Source organism: Panulirus ornatus, chromosome 15 (genome assembly GCF_036320965.1).
Source record: "Panulirus ornatus isolate Po-2019 chromosome 15, ASM3632096v1, whole genome shotgun sequence".
Classification (NCBI taxonomy): Eukaryota; Metazoa; Arthropoda; class Malacostraca; order Decapoda; family Palinuridae; genus Panulirus; species Panulirus ornatus.
The window spans coordinates 271,325-296,308 of NC_092238.1; the positions used below are offsets into that span (position 1 = coordinate 271,325).

The 24,984-nt window shown below is 42.5% G+C and overlaps 1 protein-coding gene across 1 annotated transcript in view; it reads right to left on the minus strand.

Annotated features, from left to right (window-relative positions):
- rdgA (retinal degeneration A) overlaps nucleotides 1–24,984 on the minus strand; it is a 243,246-nt gene that overhangs the window by 169,114 nt on the left and 49,148 nt on the right. Inside the window, exon 2 of the mRNA XM_071670254.1 lies at nucleotides 678–1,896. Within this exon, the coding sequence (XP_071526355.1) occupies nucleotides 678–1,753 (1,076 nt within the window). The 5' untranslated portion in view covers nucleotides 1,754–1,896. The remainder of the gene's footprint in view (nucleotides 1–677; nucleotides 1,897–24,984) is intronic.

Sequence of the window (24,984 nt, forward strand, 5' to 3'; positions counted from 1 at the left end):
GTTGGAGTTTTGTATGTTCTATGAAGGTGCGCGTTCATATGCACTTTGTTCGTACATATATATATATATATATATATATATATATATATATATATATATATATATATATATATATATATATATATATTGTGTGTGTGTGTGTGTGTGTGTGTGTGAAGGGGGAACAGCGCTTCATTAAGAGTTCAAATAGTTTAGTTTACTGAAAGGTAACGATAAACTTCATGATTCATGGAAGAAACCCGCTTCATCAGTTGTAAACAATTCACAAAGTTTCAACTCTTGACACAAGTACACAAACCTGTAGGCCCTCTTAACACCATGAGAGAGCAGAAAGTGTTATAAATCCATGGCCGTATATGTGTGTGTGTGTGTGTGTGTGTGTGTGTGTGTGTGTGTGTATGTATGTATGGGTGTGTTTCTGCTATATAACTACTAAATCTTCCCACTAAATTCCCCTGGTTCCTGTGGGTATCAACAGTCTTGAAATAGGCAGTAAATGTGGTTGTATTTTGAAGAGAAACTTTATAGACATTAACAAGGCAACCTACCTCTTACTGTCGTTGCTTCCTTGGTGAACCAAATAAACATTCTGGACACGTCTTTAGAACATGAAGCACTGGCTTAAATATATTCTGACAAATCCTCAGCAAAATCATGCAGCCTGAGGACGTACGTACTTCGCTGTCTTAGGTGAAGTGACCACTACTTTGTAGTCACCGTCTTCTTCCGTTGGTAATTCGATGTCGATACTTTTGGAGCGAAGAGATTTGGGAGGTTCGAGGGAGCAGGATCGCGTGAGACCAGTGGAGGTGGAGCTAACCAGCTCCTCTGGCTTAGGGAAGCTTGCAAAGGAGATGTCAAGAGAGGCGGCGCGGTCCCGGCGTGTGGGCACCTCTAGGAACACGTCCGTTACGCCCTCCTTCTCCCCTCCCCTTTCTCCTGCAATGCCCTGCTCCCCTCCCCTCTCCCCAGCGTTGATTTGTTCCCCTCCTTGCTCCCCGTCACCGTACTCACTAGAGGAACCCAGGTACAGAAAGGAACCATGATGGCTGTACCCACCGTCACTTAAATCAATACTGTTTTCCTGCGAACTCAGCTCTGTGCTCGTGTTCATGCTGAAGACTGCCGGCTGACGTTCAAGCTTCGTCTTACTGCGTGGCGACGATGAAGCCGGCACTGGCATTTCTTCTTGCGTAGGAGAAGCCGATGATGGCGAGTTGGGACTCAATGTTACTTTGATGCCGCAGATTACCTCGTGCAGCTCGTCGCTAGAACTGCCTTCATCCCATTCTTCCTCATCCTCGTCCTCGGCTTCTTCCCGCGATCTATAAAGCCTACTCACAAAGTCGAGCGACATGTTGTAGGGAATTCTTCTGCGTTCGCAGCTAAACCGACGGGACAGCTCTTCCATGTAGACACAGTGGACACAATGCTGGCTTGCCTTGTCTAGTGAGGAAGGACGCGAACTTTTCCTGCGGCAGGAGGAGTCGGTGTCGTCAACGTCGCCGCAGCCGGAATCGAAACTTTTGGAACGCTTGGGGCCGAGATAGGGCACGCGAAGCAAGAAGGACTGCCGTTCCGCGGGCGACGATGACGACGACGACGACTCGCGACGACCAGGCTTTAGCTGCATCTCGTCGAATGAGGCAGAGCGGATCTGGGGCGGCACCTCTAAGCTGTTCTGTTGCTTCATCTCGGCGCCTGTAGGCGTCCGAGACCGCATAAGCGTGTGTCGAAGCTTGGCGATGTTCATGGCGTTACGTGGATAAGGGGCGTGGGCGCGTGTCGCTTGGGTCGCCAGCAGCGATCCTCCCCTGGGGGTCGCGGACACCCCAGGGGCTCCTCACAAGAGCCACGTCACCCCGCCCCTCTCCGGGCTTCCCCTGGCGCCAGCCCCTGTCGGGTTAATAAACCATAAGATGAAGCAATTTAAAGATAACTCCAAGCTCAGCGACCATTGGTTCAATGTTCTATTTCTTTCGAAAATACATCGCTTACACACACACACACAGACACACACACACACACACACACACGTCTCGCTATAGCAGGTATCACAGGGGTGATAACGACCCATCGTGGGCACTTTACTCGGCTAAGTACGTCTATACAACCCTTGTCTATTAATATCTCATCTCCTGCTCATCAAGTATCGCCATAGTCTCAGAAAATGACACATGCGTTGACACATAAACCCAGCACCAAAATTCCACAGGAAAGTACCGTTCAAATACTGGTGATCTCATGATTCCACGGTAAAACTGGGAACATGGTGTTTCAACCCTTCTCAATATGAGCGTCCCGGTATATGATTTGTAACCTGGTGATATATATGTTCGTGTGGGCAAGTTGTAACTAGACTGGGAAGGGGGGGGGGGGGGCTGCACAAGTGGTGGAAATATGATAACATGAAGGGTCGGTTTATAACAAGAAGACACTTGACTGAGTTAAGACAATGGGCGCGACGTGGAGTATAAGATATAAAAGCTACTGTATCATGAGGTGACTATGACTACAAATGATGATGCTATATCTTGAAGAGAAGAATAATGGTAAATGTTTTAATGAAAAACATAATCCTACTGTGTCATGACGTGTGGAATAATGATTAAGTTTCAGTTGAAAGAAATGATTGCATGACCAGGGTAAGTAGTAGTCACTGTGAGAAATGTAGTCATGCTATCTTGGGAGAAGATAATCTGTAGCACATATCTGGATAAACACAATATTTACTGTTAACATCACAAATTTAGTGAGACTTCAGGAACTAACGTCATGACGTGCTATAAGTGTCATGGGTTCACTGCTAGTCACCGTCCAAGATACGGGATAAGTCATATGATTGGTTGTTGGCAAACGTTTCCATTACGGTTATGACGTAAATCATTCATTGTCTAGAGCAGTCCCTACCACCAGGTTGCAGCACTTCACTACGAGACATTCATATATACTGGAGATGCTTTACAGATGCCTCACATAGAAATATATGTCATTGATATTAACATACCAGTATTATACAAATAGAATATGAGGCCGCGCTTTACTTCAAACACTAAGGGAGAGTAGTGTGCTATACTCCATACAGTGAGAGGCAGTAGTATGTTATTCCTCAATGTACTAAGGGACAGTAGTGTGCTATACTTCATACTTTGAGAGGTAGTAGTATGCTATACTTCAATGCACTAAGGGTAAGCAGTGTGCTATGCTTTATATGGTGAGAGGCAGTAGTAAGTTATACTTCAATACACTAAGGGGGAATAGTTTGCTATACTTCATATAGTGAGAGGCAGAAGTATATTATACTTCAATACCCAAAGGGAGAGAAGCTCGCTATACTTTATATAATGAGAGGCAATAGTATGTTTTACCTCGATGTGCTAAGGGACAGTAGCGTGTTATACTTCATACAGTGAGAGGCAGTAGCATATCATACTACAACACACTAAGGGATAGTTGTGGGCTATACTTCAATTCACTGAGGGAATATAGTGCGCTATACTTTATACAGTGAGCGATAGTAATGCGGTATACCCCATACAGTGAGCGACAGTAGTGCGCTATACTTCATACAGTGAGCGATAGTAATGCGCTATACTTCATACAATGAGCGATAGTAGTTTGCTATACTTCATACAGTAAGCGGCAGTAGTGCGCTATACTTCATACAGTGAGCGACAGTAGTGTGCTATACTTCGTACAGTGAGCAACAGTAGTGTGTTATACTTCATACAGTGAGCGGCAGTAGAGCGCTATACTTGATACAGTGAGCGACAGTAGTGTGCTATACTTCATACAGTGAGCGACAGTAGTGTGCTATACTTCATACAGTGAGCGACAGTAGTGTGTTATACTTCATACAGTGAGCGGCAGTAGTGCGCTATACTTCATACAGTGAGCGACAGTAGTGTGCTAAACTTCATACATTATAGGAATGTGTTATACTTCATACAGCGGAAGTATATATGTGTTTTCTATTTCATAAAGTCAGGGTCAGCAATATGCTATACAAACAGCAGATTAACAGATACGACTTGATAGCTGCGAGGGCTCTGACCAAGGGTAACATCCCTAACGATTACGACAGTACATGATAACAATGAGGACTATGACAGTACATGATAACACTGAGGACTATGACAGTACATGATAACACTGAGGACTATGACAGTGCATGATAACACTGAGGACTATGACAGTGCATGATAACACTGAGGACTATGACAGTGCATGATAACACTGAGGACTATGACAGTGCATGATAACACTGAGGACTATGACAGTACATGATAACATTGAGGACTATGACAGTGCAAGATAACAATGAGGACTATGACAGTGCATGATAACACTGAGGATTATGACAGTACATGATAACACTGAGGACTATGACAGTGCATGATAACACTGAGGACTATGACAGTACATAATAACACAAAGGGCTATGGCAGTGCATGATAACACTGAGGACTATGACAGTGCATGATAACACTGAGGACTATGACAGTGCATGATAACACAGGACTATGACAGTGCAAGATAACAATGAGGACTATGACAGTGCATGATAACACTGAGGATTATGACAGTACATGATAACACTGAGGACTATGACAGTACATAATAACACAAAGGGCTATGGCAGTGCATGATAACACTGAGGACTATGACAGTGCATGATAACACTGAGGACTATGACAGTACATGATAACACTGAGGACTATGACAGTACATGATAACACTGAGGACTATGACAGTACATAATAACACAAAGGGCTATGGCAGTGCATGATAACACTGAGGACTATGACAGTGCATGATAACACTGAGGACTATGACAGTACATGATAACACTGAGGACTATGACAGTACATGATAACACTGAGGATTATGACAGTACATGATAACACTGAGGACTATGACAGTACATAATAACACAAAGGGCTATGGCAGTGCATGATAACACTGAGGACTATGACAGTGCATGATAACACTGAGGACTATGACAGTGCATGATAACACAGGACTATGACAGTACATGATAACACAGAGGACTATGGCAGTGCATGATAACACAGAGGACTATGACAGTGCATGACAATACTGAGGACTATGACAGTGCATGATAACACTGAGGACTATGACCGTACATGATAACATTGAAGACTATGACAGTGCATGATAACACAGGACTATGACAATGCACGACAATATTGAGTACTATGACAGTACATGATAACACTGAGGACTATGACAGTACATGAAACCATTAAGGACTATGACAAAGTATGATAACACTAAGGACTATGGCAAAACATGATAATACTAAGGACTATGACAAAGCACGATAACACTAAGGATTATGACAATGTAGATAACGAAATAATACAATGGAATTCAAACAGCAACAGACCCCTGATTCCCGTTTGTGATAGTGGAAGATAGGCACCCACGTTGCTGTAGTGAAAGTCGGAAGGCATATGGATAATTCAAAGCGAAAAACATAACTGTCAATGTGACTTGAGAAGCGCAAATGATGTTAGTCGCAGACTTACAGATGCGAAATATTTATCAATGCTATTCTTAAACGTAGGTATAATTCTGCTTTGAACCACTGAAATTAGAGAATCATTCCGCATGTTAACAATCCTGTTCAAGAAAAAACACTTTGCCTTATTCGAAGTATAACGTTCGCCCGCGAGTTTGTATCTATTATTGCACATGTAATCAGACGAATAGTCTTTAGCTGTTTTTTTATCAAGATTATCGGGGCTTTTGATAATTTTGAATACTTGTATTAAATCGCTTATCAACCATATCTTTTCTGTGCTAAATATATTCGCCTCTCATAAGTTTCGTGCCTCAGTTCAAAGATAATTCTGGTAGCTCGCCCCTGTACTCTTTATTCTGTCTATTTTCAGGTACGGTAACTAGAACTGGACATAATATCTAAGTTGTGGGAGAACCAATGAATTGTAAAGTGAAAGGATGATGTATTTTGACTTAACTTCGAAAGCCCTACCTATAAATCCAAGAATCTTGCTCACTCTTTTCAGTGCTTCTATGCACTGCTTACTTGCCTTTACGTCTGCAGAGACTATACCGCCCCAATATTTTTCTCATTTATTTTTTGAAGCTGAACAGAATTCATGCTAGAGTTTATCTTTTCGTATGTACTACCAATATGAAGAGATTTCCTACCTACGAGACCAGTCCATCAGTTTAATTATGCCACGTTGAAGCTGCAGACGTTCAAGTTCATTAGTATCATCTGCAAATTTTCATACCTTAAAATGCAGCCCATTATCGTTATCAATAAATACATAAGAAAGAAAACAGATCCCAAGACTGACCTTTGTGGTAAAGCCACTTGGTCTAACCATTCTGAGGCGTGACTTTTGATAATTACTCTTTCTTTACGGCCAGTTAACCAATCTCTTATCCACATCATCACTATATGACATTTTTTGGAAGTAACCTTTGATGCAGGACCTTATCAAATGGTCTTTGACAAATTCTAAATCGATGACATCAGCTGCTTCATTTTCATTATATACATTGATTATGTCATAAAAGAAATCAATCAAATTTCTCAGACATGGGCGATTTCATCGAAAACCATGCTGAAAATTGTTTATGTGGTAGGCCTCTAAATGGTTACAGTTCTGTTTCAAAGGATCGTTTCCATAAGTTTTCTGACTAAAGACGTTAAACTTACCAGACTTACGTTGGTGTACATATACTAGAGTCTACATATACATATACTATGCGAAAGTTCTGGGAGCGTTGAAAAATGTGTGCAAGGCGAGAACATTGTCTCGGAAAGCAAAAATGGGTATGTTTGAAGGAATAGTAGTTCCAACAATGTTATATGGTTGCGAGGCGTGGGCTATAGATAGAGTTGTGCGCAAGAGGGTGGATGTGTTGGAAATGAGATGTTTGAGGACAATATGAGGTATGAGGTGGTTTGATGGAGTAAGTAATAAAAGGGTAAGAGAGATGTGTGGTAATAAAAAGAGTGTGGTTGAGAGAGAAGAAGAGGGTGTTTTGAAATGATTTGGTCACATGGAGAGAATGAGTGAGGAAAGATTGACAAAGAGGATATATGTGTTAGAAGTGGAGGGAACGAGGAGAAGTGGGGGAACAAATTGGAGGTGGAAAGATGGAGTGAAAAAGATTTTGTGTGATCGGGGCCTAAACATGCAGGAGGGTGAAAGGCGTGCAAGGAATAGAGTGACATGATAGCAATGAGGACTATGATAAAGCATGATAACACTACGGATCATTACCATCACTGTCATTACTAACTACTACAAGTATGTCATTACTACCACTGCCATCACGAACCACTACAACCACGACTACTTCCACTGACCACAACCACAGTTGATCTCCACCCACTTTTAACACTAATGAACAACAGCTACGACCGAAAACCCTCCTCCATCACAGCCATTACCATTACCATTACAACCACAGGCTACCATCACCTCTACTAACACAACACAGCAGTCAAGCACAACCACCTATGATTACAGCCAACTGTTTCCAACGCTTACCTTGACACGTCAAGTATTCTCACGTGCATATATAGCCTTCAATCACCCCAGAAACAATCATATCCTCCGATCATACATCCTACCAGTGATCACAACTTCAATCAACCCACCAGCAAACACAACCTCCAATCATTCCACTAACGATCATAACATCTAATCAGCCTAACAGTGATCACAACCTCCGATCACGCCACCACCACCACCCTGCCTCCTATCACCATCCACGACATCCTCTCCGGGAACAACCCACATATACGAAATAAGAGTCGCCACTAACTGGACCAGACAATCAAAGTAGAAAATAAATATCGTGGCAGCACCAGGTGGCTGTACTAGAGCTACAGCATACTGAACCTACGACCAGTGGGACGGGGTCATCCTTAGCTATGATGACCTAACCTTTGTCCTGACTCTTCAGGATCAGGTCAAAGGGTACGTCATCATGCCGAAGGCTCGTCGTAGTGTCATTTCTAAAGGATTACAACTCTGTTAATTTTGATTCTCTCACAAGGATATAATACATTCCTCTCTCTCTCTCTCTCTCTCTCTCTCTCTCTCTCTCTCTCTCTCTCTCTCTCTTACAAATACTGCCATAGCAGAAAGGGAACAACTTTAAGAGCACTCAGCAAAAGGACCTGATGAGATCCCAGCTATGTTCCTCAAAAAGACAAAGATGACAACAGTAAATCCTCTGCTGATGTTACCAAGGCACATCATAGATCAATCCAGTTTTGAGACATAAGCAAAAGGTCATATATATCACCAATACAAACAGGGGGATCTAAATATGTGCCAAAACAATATAGATCCATTAGCTAAATAAAAACAATTGATGTCATCTATTTAGATTCGATAAGTTCCACATAAAAGGTTACTTGCAAAAGTAAAGTCACATGGTATAGATGGGGTTGTACTTTCATGGTTAGGAAATTGGTTGACTGGCCGTAAAAAAAGAGTAATGACTGATGGCCAAGCCTCACAATGGTTGGACAGAAGCAGTGATGTGCCACAGGCATCAGTCTTAAGATCGGCTCCCTTTTTCATGCATATCAATAATGGACTGCACTGTAAAACATCGAAATTCGATGATATAAATTTGGGAAAGACATCTACTACAACTAACAATGAAGGTCTGCATCTCCAAACGGACATAGACTAACTAGGCTCACCGGTGGCACATTGATTTTAATATCGATTGTTAAAAAGTTTTACATATCTGTAGTAAATAAGAAAAGGTAAGCAACAAGTATGAATCTTGTTTAGCAGAGAAGGTAAATGAGGAAAAAGACTTGGGTGTAATAATCTCTCGTGACCTAACTCCCAAGCTTGTAGTGCAAAGCAGATAAAATGGCGAACAGAATTCTTTGATTCACAGGTAGGGCTTTGGAAAATCATCCTTATTTCTTAAAAGTCACTGGCGCGTCCCCAGCATGAATATTGTGCTCACTTATGGTCAACCTACTTCAGGAGAGAAACTGACGAAATGAAAGGAGCGCAGCATAGAGCTACTGATTCTGAAACTGAAAAACAAATCCTGTGACAGCCCACTAAACGACGCAAATCTAGTAAACTTAGAAAAGGGAAGCTCAAAGAGATCTAAAGCAGGTATTCATCAAAAACCTCGACTGTAATCTTTATCTGACATGGTACCAAGGATAGATATGATTGACTTCACTCCAAGGAATGGATGAAAACTCGTGGTCAAACATTTTACATCGAATGAGGCGAAGTACTTTGTCTTTAACAGTGTTATTAACATGTGGAATGACTTTCCAATTACAGTGCTTGTCATGCCAATGATACGTTTAAAAACAGACTTGATAATCATATCGCCTTATACATAACTACAGCATTTGTATTGCTCTACATCCTGGAAACATCACGTAAAGAACATCACAGGTTCTTCCTACTAGCTCGGGGGGGGGGGGGGGGGGGGGGGGGGGGGGGGTTATGAGTGCAACATTTACTTTTCTTTGAAGCAGTTATTCAACAACCACAGGATCTCACCCTACCAGTTGCATATCTAGGGTGGATCTTTTTTCATCTGTCTTTGCACCTGTGGAATCAAATCTGCTGTGGTAGTACTATAAGTATGCCTTGAAGCAAAGATGGGTCATCTTGGACGTGATGCCTTAAAGTATTGAGGCAAGGAGAGGCCAAATCAGAAATGGTGACTCTAAGCAAGATGCCATATTAGACACACTACCTCTATCTACAGCGATCATCTCAAAAGGCATTTACCCGTTTTAAAAGACTACCCTGGCAACAACACACACACACACATCACACACACACACACATACCACACGCACACACACACCACACACATACACACACACACACCACACACACACACACACACACACACACCACACGCACACACACACCACACACACATACACACACACACACACACACACACACACACACACACCACAAACACACACACACACACACACACCACACACACACACACACACACACACACACATACACACACACACACACACACACACACACACACACACACACACACACACACACACCCACAGAGTGCAGAAGATACTGTGCTGTAGATAATATGCTGCAGATACTGTGTTGTAGTTTCTATGTTGTAGACACTCTGTTGATACTATGATGCACATCCTCTGTTGTAGATACTATGCTGTAGATACTGTGCTCTAAATACTGTGCCGCAGATACTATATTGTGGATACTATGCTGCAAATAATATCTTGTAGATATTATGCTACTGATACGATATTGTAGATACTAAGCTGTAAATATTATCTTGTAGATACTATACCGCTATAACTACGTTGTAGATACTGTGCTGTAGATATCAAGTTGAACATACCTAAAGAGATAAGAACAACTTTGCCCCATTATGCGTGGTGATATGTACGACTTTGCCCATCATGTGAAGTGATAACATGGACGACCTTGCCTTAACACGCCAGGTGATAACATGGATGACCTTGCCTTAACACGCCAGGTGATAACATGGACGACCTTGCCTTAACACGCCAGGTGATAACATGGACAACCTTGCCTTAACACGCCAGGTGATAACATGGACGACCTTGCCTTAACACGCCAGGTGATAACATGGACAACCTTGCCTTAACACGCCAGGTGATAACATGGACGACCTTGCCTTAACACGCCAGGTGATAACATAGACGACCTTGCCTCAACACGCCAGGTGATAACATGGACGACCTTGCCTTAACACGCCAGGTGATAACATGGACGACCTTGCCTTAACACGCCAGGTGATAACATGGACGACCTTGCCTAAACACGCCAGGCGATAACATGGACGACCTTGCCTAAACACGCCAGGCGATAACATGGACGACCTTGCCTTAACACGCCAGGTGATGACATGGACGACCTTGCCTTAACACGCCAGGCGATAACATCGACGACCTTGCCTTAACCCGCCAGGCGATAACATGGACGACCTTGCCTTAACACGCCAGGTGATAACATGGACGACCTTGCCTTAACACGCCAGGTGATGACATGGACGACCTTGCCTTAACACGGCAGGCGATAACATGGACGACCTTGCCTAAACACGCCAGGCGATAACATGGACGACCTTGCCTTAACACGCCAGGTGATGACATGGACGACCTTGCCTTAACACGCCAGGCGATAACATCGACGACCTTGCCTTAACCCGCCAGGCGATAACATGGACGACCTTGCCTTAACACGGCAGGCGATAACATGGACGACCTTGCCTTAACACGCCAGGTGATGACATGGACGACCTTGCCTTAACACGGCAGGCGATAACATGGACGACCTTGCCTAAACACGCCAGGCGATAACATGGACGACCTTGCCTTAACACGCCAGGTGATGACATGGACGACCTTGCCTTAACACGCCAGGCGATAACATCGACGACCTTGCCTTAACCCGCCAGGCGATAACATGGACGACCTTGCCTTAACAAGCCAGGTGATAACATGGACGACCTTGCCTTAACACGCCAGGTGATAACATGGACGACCTTGCCTTAACACGGCAGGCGATAACATGGACGACCTTGCCTAAACACGCCAGGCGATAACATGGACGACCTTGCCTTAACACGCCAGGTGATAACATGGACGACCTTGCCTTAACACGCCAGGTGATAACATGGACGACCTTGCCTTAACACGCCAGGTGATAACATGGACGACCTTGCCCCATTCACTCCCATAATCAACGGATTTAAACCAAATCGTTAATGAAAGAGACCAGGCGATATATCCTACCTCCCATCTTCCTACTGTACAGAGCAGCGAATTACTCAAATGATATCCATTCATATTCATATCCACACTTGTCCACAATGGACCCAATGCGGATAGATTGGCTAGCTATTGTGTCCTTTCTACTCTTGTTATTGACAAAATAAAAGAAACCGCCGGGTCACCTTTATTTCAGAGGAAAATAAAGAGAAAAGAAAAAAATATCGTGGGGTAATATTGATGTGTGGCGGAATGAACAAAACCAGTGTGGTCAGCCATTGTGTAGGCGTGGCTGGCTCAGGATAATGCTAACTGACTTGTAGTGAGGAAGATAGTGTTAGCTTACTTGTAGTGAGAAAGATATTTAGTGTTAACTGACTTGTAGCGAGGACGATATTCAGTTTTAACTGACTTGTAGTGAGGAAGATATTTAGTGTTAGCTTACTTGTAGTGAGGAAGATATTTAGTGTTAACTGACTTGTAGTGAGGAAGATATCTAGAGTTAACTGGCTTGTAGTGAGGAAGGTATTTAGTGTTAACTGGCTTGTAATGAGGAGGATATTTAGAGTTAACTGCCTTGTAGTGATGGATATTTTAGAGTTAACTGCCTTGTAGTGAGGAAGATATTAAGAGTTAACTGGATTGTAGTGAAGAAGATATTTAGTGTTAACTGGCTTGTAGCGAGGGAGATATTTAGTGTTAACTGGCTTGTCGTGAGGAGGATATTTAGAGTTAACTGGCTTGCAGCGAGGAATATATTTAGAGTTAACTGGCTCGTAGTGAGGAAGATATCTAGTGTTAACTAGCTTGTAGTGAGGAAGATATTTAGTTAACTGGCTTGTAGTGAGGATATCTAGTGTTAACTGGCTTGTAGTGAGGAGGACATTTAGAATTAACTACCTTGTAGTGAGGAAGATATTTAGAATTAACTACCTTGTAGTGAGAAAGACATTTAGAATTAACTGGCTTGTAGTGAGGAGGATATTTAAAGTTAACTGGTTTATAGCGCTAAGAAAAATGTTTGCTATGACCTTAGTTGCCTTGGGGGAAATATTAATTATCATGAATGACGTTGTGGTGTAACATATCAACCCGGTGAAGAGCAGACCATAATGACTGTTAACTGTTGTAGTGGACATGTTAACCCCAGCGCGCTTGGTGTTGGTGATACCGTTTACGCACACCATCGTCAACACAACGCTTACTATGAACAGAAAGTTCTCTGTTTCAGAATGTGTACTTTTTTCAGAATGTTTGTTGTCGAATATCAGTAAATATCAACTGAACTTTTACTATTAACATTAAGTTCCATGTTAATATAACGTAATAACCCTACAGAGGTTTCACCGTACAGCTATCCCCGCCAAGTAAGTGATGTAGCTGTACCCTCTGCCGAGGTAGTACTGTAGCGCTACCCCCTGCTGGTCTATTACTGTAGCGATACCGCAGCTGGTGTATTACTGTATTGGCTCCCCTCTGCTGGTGTATTACTGTAGCGCTACCCCTTGCCTGGGTAGTATAGTAGCGCTAACCTAAGTCGGGGTAGTTTTGTAGCACTACTTCTGGTGTGGTGTTACATCATAGTGTCTGCAACAAGCAGCAGTGGTCCTCAATATACCTTACGTCGCCAACACCGGCCCGCCAGGTCCCTCTCTTCGCTCCTTCATAATTTACAAGCGTGGCATTGCTGCCGCTCCTGTGTGTACCTGGCCTGCCCGGCATCACATCTTACGTCTCAGTACTATGCTTCATCATCACTCCTCCACTCATCTTGCCTCCTTTCCCGTCTTTGTTCCATGTTCCATCTATCTCCCTCTGCAGCGTCTCGTTTTCTACGGCAAAATAATAAATCTGTGTTCTCTATGCGCCTTCTCTAGGATTCCTAATACGACGCACATAAGATTCTGGTGATGAAGTATTTTTGCTCAGTGAGGAATGTCAGTGTCCCCAGGCCTAGCAGCAGCTGTAGAGAGCAGAGTGACCGTGAGAAGGGAAAACAGAAGGAGAGTTCGACATTCCCTGAATTATTCGTTGTGATCCAGAGCGTCATCGATTGGTCTGGGACGAGCTCAGTCCCGCGTGCTCTCACTAGGATGAGAGAGGAAGACTGGCACAGGGAAGAGAGAGGAAGACTGGTACAGGGAAGAGAGAGGAAAACGGGGAGAGGGGAGAGAGAGAGAGGAAGACTGAGAGAGGGAAGAGAGAGAGAGAGAGAGGAAGACTGGGAAAGGGAAGAGAGAGGAAAAAGAGAGAGCAATAGAAGAAAAGGGTTAACATTGAAAAGGAAAGGAGAACAGAAAAAAAGAAAGAAGAATAGGGATAGCTGAGAGAGAACACTGGAAAAGAGGGAAGAAAAAAAGAAGGAAAGGTTGAACAAGGTAAGCTAAAGGAACAGGGGAAGGACTGAGGAGAAAGATCATGCAGGTCACACACACGACACGTCAAGAATATTGATACTATTACGACTACTGCTGCTATTTGTACTAGTACAAGTACTAATATTGCTGCTTGTACTAGCACTAACATTGCTGCTGTACTACTACTAATATTGCTGCTCGGACTAGCACAAGTACCTATATTGCTGCTCGGACTAGCACAAGCACTAATATTGCTGTTTGTACTAGAACAAGTACTGATATTGTTGCTTGTACTAGCACAAGTACTGATATTGTTGCTTGTACTAGCACAAGTACTGATATTGTTGCTTGTACTAGCACAAGTACTAATATTGCTGCTTGTACTTGAACAAGTACTGATATATTTGCTTGTACTAACACAAGTACTGATACTGTTGCTTGCACTAGCACAAGTACTAATATTGCTGCTTGTACTAGCACAAGTACTGATATTGTTGCTTGTGGGAGCAAAAGTACTGATATTGTTGCTTGTAGTAGCACAAGTACTAATATTGCGCTTGTACTAGCACAAGTACTAATATTGCTGCTTGTACTAGCACTAGTACTAATACTGCTGCTTATACTAGCAATAGCAGTATTACTACTTATTTTTCTAGTAGCAATACTACTACTGCTGTTTCATCTACTAGTACTAGTATTTCTACTTGTACTTGTATTGGTACTAATACTGCAACTAACGATTCTACAAGTACTACAATTGTTGTTTGTATTGGAACTATTACTGCTGTTTCTTCCACAAGTACGACTACTGCTACTTCTACTAGTATTGGTACCAGTGTTAGTACTAGTATTACAGCTGCTTCTGCTTCTACTACTATTACAAATTAAATTCTCTAATGAGAAGGAAGAGGTGCATTGGTAACCAAGAGTAATTGCCAAAAAGGAGTACTAGTAACGAGGACTATCAACTCAAAACACTACAAACAAGGTGTACTAATACTCAAAGTAACCACTAACAAGGTGCACTAACTACCAGGCCTACCGACAAGGAGTACTAATAACAAGGTGTGTTCCTAAATTAGAGTATTACTAACAATGTGTAATACTAATTCAAAGTATTACTAACCAAGAGCACCACTAACAATGTGTACTGCTAAAAAGATTTACTACTAACAAGGCGTCTAACTTGGAGTACGACCAACAAGGTGTACTACTAAACAGTTATACTAACATCAAGGTGTACTACTGCTAAGGTGTGCTACTAACTCAGAGTACTACCAACCAAGTGAATTAACAATTGTGAAAACTACCGACAATAACAGTAAGTAGGAGCACCACTACCCGTACAGCTAAATTACCGACAGTACCAGTAAGTAGGAACACCACTACCCGTACAGCTAAACTACCGACAGTACCAGTAAGTAGGAACACCACTACCCGTACAGCTAAACTACCGACAGTACCAGAAAGTAGAAGCACCACTAACCATAAAGGTAAACAAACGTAATAACAAGATATACTGTAAGATATAACTGTAAGAACTACTAACCACACAACTAATCATCAGTACTACTAACCACACAACTAACCAACAGTACTACTAACCATACAACTAACCAACAGTACTACTAACCACACAACTAATCAACAGTACTACTAACCACACAACTAATCAACAGTACTACTAACCACACAACTAACCAACAGTACTACTAACCATACAACTAACCAACAGTACTACTAACCACACAACTAATCAACAGTACCACTAACCACACAACTAATCAACAGTACTACTAACCACACAACTAACCAACAGTACTACTAACCATACAACTAACCAACAGTACTACTAACCACAGAGTACTTCAAAATGACTCTCTTGCTCTCCATCACTGAGTCTGGAAGCAAAACTCCTTTGACATGTAAGGCGTCAGGCGCTCCATGACGCCATGGCCAAGCTATAGATAGAGGAGAAACGGGAATCACAGATGCTTTGTCTACGGAAGAGAAAGCTATAGAATCGTCAGAACGGAAGAGACAGCTAGAGTACCGTCAGAAGGGAAGAGAGAGCTAGAGTACCGTCAGAACAAAAGAGTAAAGGAAAGGTAGAGAGACGGAAGTTGTCATCCATGCCCTTAGCTTAAGACCAGAAAGATCCGTCGTGAATGACGAGAAGAGGTTATCGTACTTAATCTACTTCACGGATAACGTACTTGCAATGATTAAGGTCAGTGGTGAACGATGAATGGGAGTCGGAGGAAGGAGAGTGTTTCCAAGCCTGACATACGTTGTAATCAGACTACAGGGGAGGTAGGTGTTGTAATAAGACTATAGTGCGGGGCAAATGCTGTAATCAGAATACAAGGGAGGTAAGTGTTGTAATCAAAATACGAGGGAGGTAAGTGTTGTCATCAAAATACAAGGGAGGTAAGTGTTGTCATCAAAATACAAGGGAGGTAAGTGTTGTCATCAAAGTACAAGAAAAGTAAGTGTTGTAATCAAAGTATAAGGGAGGTAAGTGTTGTAATCAAAGTACAAGTGAGGTTAATGTAATCAAAGTACAAGTGAGATAAGTGTTGTAATCAAAGTACAGGGGAGGTAAGTGTTACCAGAATACATTGAAAAAGCACATTTCCTCTGTGTGGAAACAAAATATATAAGAATGGCAACATTTGTGTTGATTGTGAAGCAACGATCATCAGGAGATGGAGGTCCAAGGCAAAGGTTACACTTACACCAGCCTTTACCACTTATGATGTCATCCCTTTAATGAGATCATTACAATGCAAACTACCCGTTTAAATATCGTTCACTCTTCAAATGTAAAAGAGATCAAACCGTTGTCAAATATAATGAGCAGTGATGAAATGTCCTTTTATCTTTTCTTGTTGGTTAAAGTAGACATTAAAGAAGTATTCTATATTAGACACTCTCCTTAAAGATTATGTTGTTCAAGCGGAAAGCATCTCTAATTATATCACTTAGGTGAATTAGAGGAAGTCTCAGCCAATGAGAATGCAGAAGCCACATCAGACACAGCAGTATCAATGACAATTTTCGAATTCATTTTGCGCTCGCGCGAAAATATCCCTTCCAATAAGTCTAGTATTACGGAGGGCTGGGTTGTCTGGTCTACACCAGTAGGGAGGGCTGGGTTGTCTGGTCTACACATGTAGGCCGGGATAAACTTGACCAAAAATAATCACTAGGATCATAAGATGGAGAACTCTGACGACCTCAATGAAAACTGGGATGAGACGGACCAATACATTGTATGATGACTTTACTTATGTGTTGTATAACACCTGTGCTATATAACAATGATCTTATGAACAAAGACATCATCATCACACAACACTTCATTATCACCTTGGGAAATTGTGCTGAATTATACAAGGTGCCCGAAAATCTCCCGGACATCTTTTAAATCATATACGGAATTAAGTGTGAGAGAATCTTATCTTAATATGACGGAAGAATTTGTATTTCCTCATTAAGAAAACCGTCAGCCTCATACGATTCTGCAAGAGGATAGTGTTTCTCCAAAGTGGAGTCTGGCAGTGTGAGGAGACAGACCTCAACACTTATCCCGCTGGGAGGTGGATCACAGGAGATGGTCCATTTCCATGGCCTCCACATTCACAATATAGACGTTAACCCATCGGATGAGTTATGTATTAGACCAAGTACAGTGTACAAAGCTGAAGATCAATAGAACAGAACTCGAGATGCTCTTCCGATTGTTGATGCGGATATGTTACGGCGAACGTAGCTAGATATTAATCATCACGACTCTCTCCATGTAATACAAGGTAAACACATTTATGTGTTTAATACATTTTAATGGAGAACTGAGATACTTTCCATTAAACAGTAAACAGCTTTAGCTTTTGTGATCAATTCTAAATTGAATTTCTAAGATGTCCAGAAACTTGGTGGACACCTCGATCGGTGTGGCGAGTGGTAGCGCCTATAGCAGCCCCGCCTTTTGCTGTTAACTGCCTGAGCAACTTCGCACTCAGGACAACAATACTTGAGGTCTCTTACTAAAGCCCGTGTAGTACAAGCATACAGGGGTACCTGACCAAGGTCCTTGTACTGCAGCTATACAGGGTTACCTGACCAGGGTCCTTGTACTGCAGCTATACAGGGTTACCTGACCAGGGTCCTTGTACTGCAGCTATACAGGGTTACCTGACCAGGGTCCTTAAGGTGCTGCAGGTATACAGGGGTACCTGACCAGGGTCCTTGTACTGCAGCTATACAGGGTTACCTGACCAAGGTCCTTGTGCTGCAGGTATACAGGGTTACCTGACCAGGGTCCTTGTACTGCAGCTATACAGGGGTACCTGACCAAGGTCCTTGTACTGCAGCTATACAGGGTTACCTGACCAGGGTCCTTAAGGTGCTGCAGGTATACAGGGGTACCTGACCAGGGTCCTTGTACTGCAGCTATACAGGGGTACCTGACCAAGGTCCTTGTGCTGCAGCTATACAGGGGTACCTGACCAAGGTCCTTGTGCTGCAGGTATACAGGGGTACCTGACCAGGGTCCTTGTACTGCAGGTATACAGGGGTACCTGACCAGGGTCCTTGTACTGCAGGTACACAGGGGTACCTGACCAAGGTCCTTGTACTGCAGGTATACAGGGTTACCTGACCAGGGTCCTTGTACTGCAGGTATACATGAGGGCAATGACAAGAAGAAAGTGACAAAGTAAGTAAGTTTAGCTAAACGACTTGAGAACTAAATTACTGAGAACTGCTGAAATGTTTGAAGCTATACTTGCTGGAGCGCAGACGGGAGAGGTATAACATCATCTATATCTTGAAGGTATGGTTCCCAACTTATACATGGAAATAACAACGTATTGGCACGATAGGCATGAAGGACTTTGCAAAATATTACATTTAAATCTAATGGTGCAATATTCACAAAAAGAGAGAGCATCTTAAACATCTGAGGCGAAGGACTTCAATACCTTGCTTGCTATCACCAGAAACACAATGGGATGCACAGTATAGAAGTTAAAGAGTACACTGGACATGCACCTAAAATGTGTATCAGACCAGCCAGGCTGTGAGGGTTATGCGGGCCTGCGGGCTGTGGTTTCCAATCACTTGGTCGAGCAAAGACCTAACCCAACAACCTGGGTTCAGGTTGATGGTAGTTGATGGTAGTAAGAAGCCATATAATGAGTGATAATATGGTAAGGATAACTTTCACATTGAAAGAAAGATAGCTAATGATAAAAATGTTTAAAGTACATATGAAGTAATACTGAACGTTATGTCATATGGTTACCAGCCAAACAAATGGAAATACATCACTAAAGAATTCAGAAATATTTCATAAGCAGAAGTGATGGGCTGGTGCATGTAAACTATCACGAGAGGTTGAAAGAACTCGAACAATACGAACAAGAAAGAAGTTGGGAAAAATATCTGACAATACATTCATGACAGTAAGACGAGAACACCAACAATAAAGTACTAGATTTAGAAGAATCTTAATAAGGATGACACAGAATTGTACGGTAACACCTGGCAATTTACTGAAAAGATATCAGATAAAGATATACCAGATTCCAGAAAAAAATGGAACAATTACAGACATATTCAAAACAAAACCAGATATACAATGATGTTAGTCACTGATGAACCTTGCACTCACATCTACGTACTGACGCATGGACGGCAGTAAAGAAAAAACAGTTATTAAATCAAGCAAGACATGTGATGAGCGCTACGCGTTAACCCTACATTTTTGACAAAAGCTCGAAGGTTGAAAGTTTGCCTGCCCCGAAGTTTCATTCCAACACATTTGGAACACTACATTCCAACGGTTTTATCCCTTATATGGCGAGAGTGTGTCCCAGATAAATACTACAATACTACACTTTAATGGCTATGTTCATTAGCATTTACGTCTACTACCCTGGCAGATAACCTCGCTATAAACCATTACGGAAAAAAATATTATCTTCCGTGAGCCAGAGCTTCTCAACACCTGACGTCTTCATTTGGGTAGCAGAGATAAGACAACGCAAGAGTACGATGACTTAACATGAACGTTATAATGTCTATCAGACAACTGTTTCAACTGATTATACAAGACTATGTATAAGCTACTGAAACCTGCCCTCCACACTAATATTTAAGGCTTGACACTCATTCTCACAGTAAGTCTGAATACCATGTGAGAAGGTAAAGCTTCCTGAAACCATTATCATTCCTAGCATACACTGACTTGCCGGTGAGGTGGAGGCAGAGTGACCTTACCCAGGAGTACCTGATCTAGCACCTACCATTCACCTCACGTCCTCTTTGATAAATAATACTGTTTCTCTCTGCTGCCACTTGCATCATATAATCAACTATTCTGGGTTCATCTGAAACTGAATTCCACCACATGAGAAGTTTCAAATTTTTATGTAGTTCACTACAAGTTTCTACTTGAAAGATTGCCATATGCTTTTGTATGATTTACTTTCGTTATGTTTTGTGGTATTCTTGAACATCTAATAACTCCAGGGTGTTGTCATGAGCAGATCAATAAATATTCCTTTTTCTTTCTTTACTATATAGTTCCAGTTCTTTCAGCTTTTCAGTGAAGTTCATGTCTTTATTGGTGTGTGGATGGGTGGACAGGTAAATGAATGGATGGATTAAGAGATAGCTGGATAGGCTGATGTTGACATGAATGGATGAGTGGTTGGATAGATGGATAAGTGGACACAAGAATGGATGAATGGGTTGATAACGGGATGGATGGGTGGGTGAGTGGATTGGTGGATGAGTTGGTGGGCGGATGGGTGAATGGATCGATGGATGGGTGAATAGATATGTGGATGAATTCATATATAGGCAGATGGATGGGTGCATATATTGATGGGTGAACAGATATGTGGTGAATGGATGGGAGGATGGGTGGACGAAAGGATGAATTGGTGGATGGGCGGGTGAATGAATGGAAAGATGCGTTGATAGATGGAACATTGAAAATATGGATACCTTGAGACAAAGTTATGAGTAACTGAATGAATGAATACAACCGGAAACAGATAGTTGGAAAGATAAAAAGCCATAAATACTAAAAGACCAGAATACAGTGACCAAGAGATCAAGAGAAGACGACCAAGAGACCAGGAGACAGTGGCCAGGAGACCAGGGGACAGTGACCAAGATACCAGGGGACAGTGACCAGGATACCAGGAGACCAGGGGACAGTGACCAGGAGACCAGGGGACAGTGACCAGGAGACCAGTAGACAGTGACCAGGAGACCAGTAGACAGTGAGCAAGAAATAATCATCAATGGCCAACAATGGGGTTGGGGAGGAGGTATTTCCTTGATGAGCCAATTATAATCAAGGTAGCGAGGCATGGAACACATTCTTCATATGATTAGTATTCTCAGCAAGACAATAAAGCTCTGAGTGTATTTCCTCACACTTAATCCTCATCATATGAGCTGCAGCTAAAGCTAAAATTACAGTTTCAAACATTTAATTATTACCCTGACGGGCATCATAAACGTTCTAGCACTCCTGCAATTTTTTATCTCCTTCCTGCTAAAACAGAAAGGGAAAACTTATATCTATTATTCCCTTAATTCCTCAAGATTTCCAAGCACGATCTTTATAAAACGCTAGATGCTAGTAAATATGTCTAAACTATTCTTGTAGCATTCATACCTAGAAAACTTCAACTGCTATCAACAAATGTATAATTTTGAATCAGTTATCTTGTCATAATCAATTCTTGTTGAAAAATAGATTGGACTATGCCACGTTAGCTTCAGATGAAATAAAAAAGAGAAAAATTTGGTTTCACAAACATTTATATATACATATATATATGTATATATATATATATATATATATATATATATATATATATATATATATATATATATATATATATATATATCATCCCTGGGGCAAGGGGAGAAAGAATACTTCCCACGTATTCCCTGCGTGTCGTAGAAGGCTCAGGCTGGGAAGTCTGAATGTGCACGGATGTAACCAAGATGAGAAGAGAGGAGAGCTAGATAGCATGTTTGAGGAAAGAAACTCTGATGTTCTGGCTCTAAGTGAAACGAAGCTCAAGGATATAGAGAAAGAATGGTTTGGAAATGCCTTGGGAGCAAAGTCAGGTGTTGGTGAGAAGACAAGAGATAAGGAAGGAGTAACACTACTTCTGAAACAGGAGTTGTAGGAGTGTGTGACAAAGTATAAGGAAGTAAATTCTATACTGATGTAGGTAAAAGAGAAAGTGGATGTTTTTGGAGCAGCCGCGTGAGTGTGTCAGCAGTTTTGATGTATAAAGGGTGATCTAAATGCGAAGGTAAGTCAATTGTTTTCCATGTATGATGGTCCATTAGCCCCCATGCATAAAAACGAGCACTGTAGAAAATGGTATGTGACAACTTATGAAAAGAAAAAAATCTAACGAGGAAGGTTACTACGCTTCATTTATCCTCGCACTATTAGTGGTGCCTTGTAATGACCCCATGACACGCTGGCACGAGTCTTGGCCTGGCCAAAATCACACACTGACCAGAGGTCTACACGGCAGCCTGGCCAAGGACCAAGAAGGCTGCCTGGCCATTGGTCATCGAGGCTGCCTGACCAAAAGGCAGGAAGGCTGCCTTGCTTGGCCAGTGGTAACCAAGACTTCAAGTCCAGGGGTCAACAAGATTGCCTAACCAAGGGTCAATAAGGGTGTTTGGCCTAGGGTAAAAAAGGCTCCCTTGCTAGGGGTTATCAAAGCTTCTTGGCCAAAGGTAAACAAGATTGCCTGACTAGGTGTCTGCCTAGCCAGGGGTCAACAATGCTGACTGGACGGTCAACAATGCTGCCAAGCTAGAGGTCGCTAAGGCTGGCTCAGGGTTAACAAGGCTGCATGGTTAGGGGTCAACAAGGATGTCTGGCCTGTACACCACAAGGTACACCCAGCCAGGGATACACCACATGGTACAACCAGCCAAGGATATACCACATGGTACAACCAGCCAGGGATACATCACACGGTACATCCAGCCAGTGATACACCACACGGTACATCCAGCCAGGGGTACAGCATATGGTACACCCAGCCATGGGGACGCCACATGGTACACCGAGCCAGGGATACGCCACAAGGTACACCCAACTAGGGGTGCCCCACATGGTACCACCTAGCAAGGGGTAATTATACATATATATATATATATATATATATATATATATATATATATATATATATATATATATATATATATATATATATATATATATTGGAAAGGATCACAATTTTGCGCGTGATCAAGATATTCCTATGAGTCCACGGGGAAAATGAAACACGAAAAGTTCCCAAGTGCACTTTCGTGTAATAATCACATCATCAGGGGAGACACAAGAGAGAAATATAACGGTCAGTTGATATACATCGAAGAGACGAAGCTAGGACGCCATTTGGTAAACATGCGATTGTCCATAACATGTTTTGGACAATCACATGTTTACCAAATGGCGTCCTAGCTTCGTCTATTCGATGTATATCAACTGACTGTTATATTTCTCTCTTGTGTCTCCCCTGATGATGTGATTATTACACGAAAGTGCACTTGGGAACTTTTCGTGTTTCATTTTCCCCGTGGACTCATAGAAATATATATATATATATATATATATATATATATATATATATATATATATATATATATATACATAATCCTTGCTTGAATATTCCTTGCTGATAACTGTTGCATCGGTAGGTATGCCCCTGGAGCACGACAGCACGACCCTAGAACAAGACTTGGACGAAAATGGAACATGACAGTACGACCCTTGAATATGATGGTATGACCATGGTGCGCGAAGGTACGTACTACATTTCAGAATGTAGGTATGATTCTTGATGTGGCTTTCAACCTGGCCTGAAGGGTTAAAGTCAAGCGATCATACTCTAGGGTCGTACCGTTGTATCTAACTGTCGTCATGTCGCCCTAAGAGTCGTACTGTCGTGCTCCATTGGTTCCATCAATATACAAGATATTTTGACATTTCAGGTTGCATGTTATCTTCATAACTAAAAGAATAAACAAAAAGACAAAAATTGCTGGTGCCTCCAAAGAGGCGTGCCTGCAGGGGAGTCCCAAGGTGCGTGCCTGCAGGAGACTCTCAAGGTGCGTGCCTGCAGGGGAGTCCCAAGGTGCGTGCCTGCAGGGGACTCCCAAGGGGTGTGCCTGCAGGGGACTCCCAAGGGGTGTGCCTGCAGGGGACTCCCAAGGGGTGTGCCTGCAGGGGACTCCCAAGGGGTGTGCCTGCAGGGGACTCCCAAGGGGTGTGCCTGCAGGGGACTCCCAAGGGGTGTGCCTGCAGCGGACTCCCAAGAGGTGTGCCTGCAGGGGACTCCCAAGGGGTGTGCCTGCAGGGGACTCCCAAGGGGTGTGCCTGCAGGGGACTCCCAAGGGGTGTGCCTGCAGGGGACTCTCAAGGTGCGTGCTTGTAGATGACACTCAAGGGACGTGCTTGGTTACCTGAAGCGAATCTGCCGCGTGAGATTATGGAATGCTGTTACAGCCGTCTTGCCATGCTAGTTGTAATGACGTCTCGTATAACGATACAGGAGGAACAAAATACTAAGGGTCAGGTTAAAGATCAGGTCATAATAAACCAAGGACGTAGCGTGGTACTATAGGTCGTGTACAAAGGATCATAGTAATGGAAAATATAGCGTTAGTGATAGCTTTATGTCAGCCATAATTTCCATGAATTATAATTCTCATGATACTTTTGAAGGTGGTCGTTATATCCGAACACGAAACGTG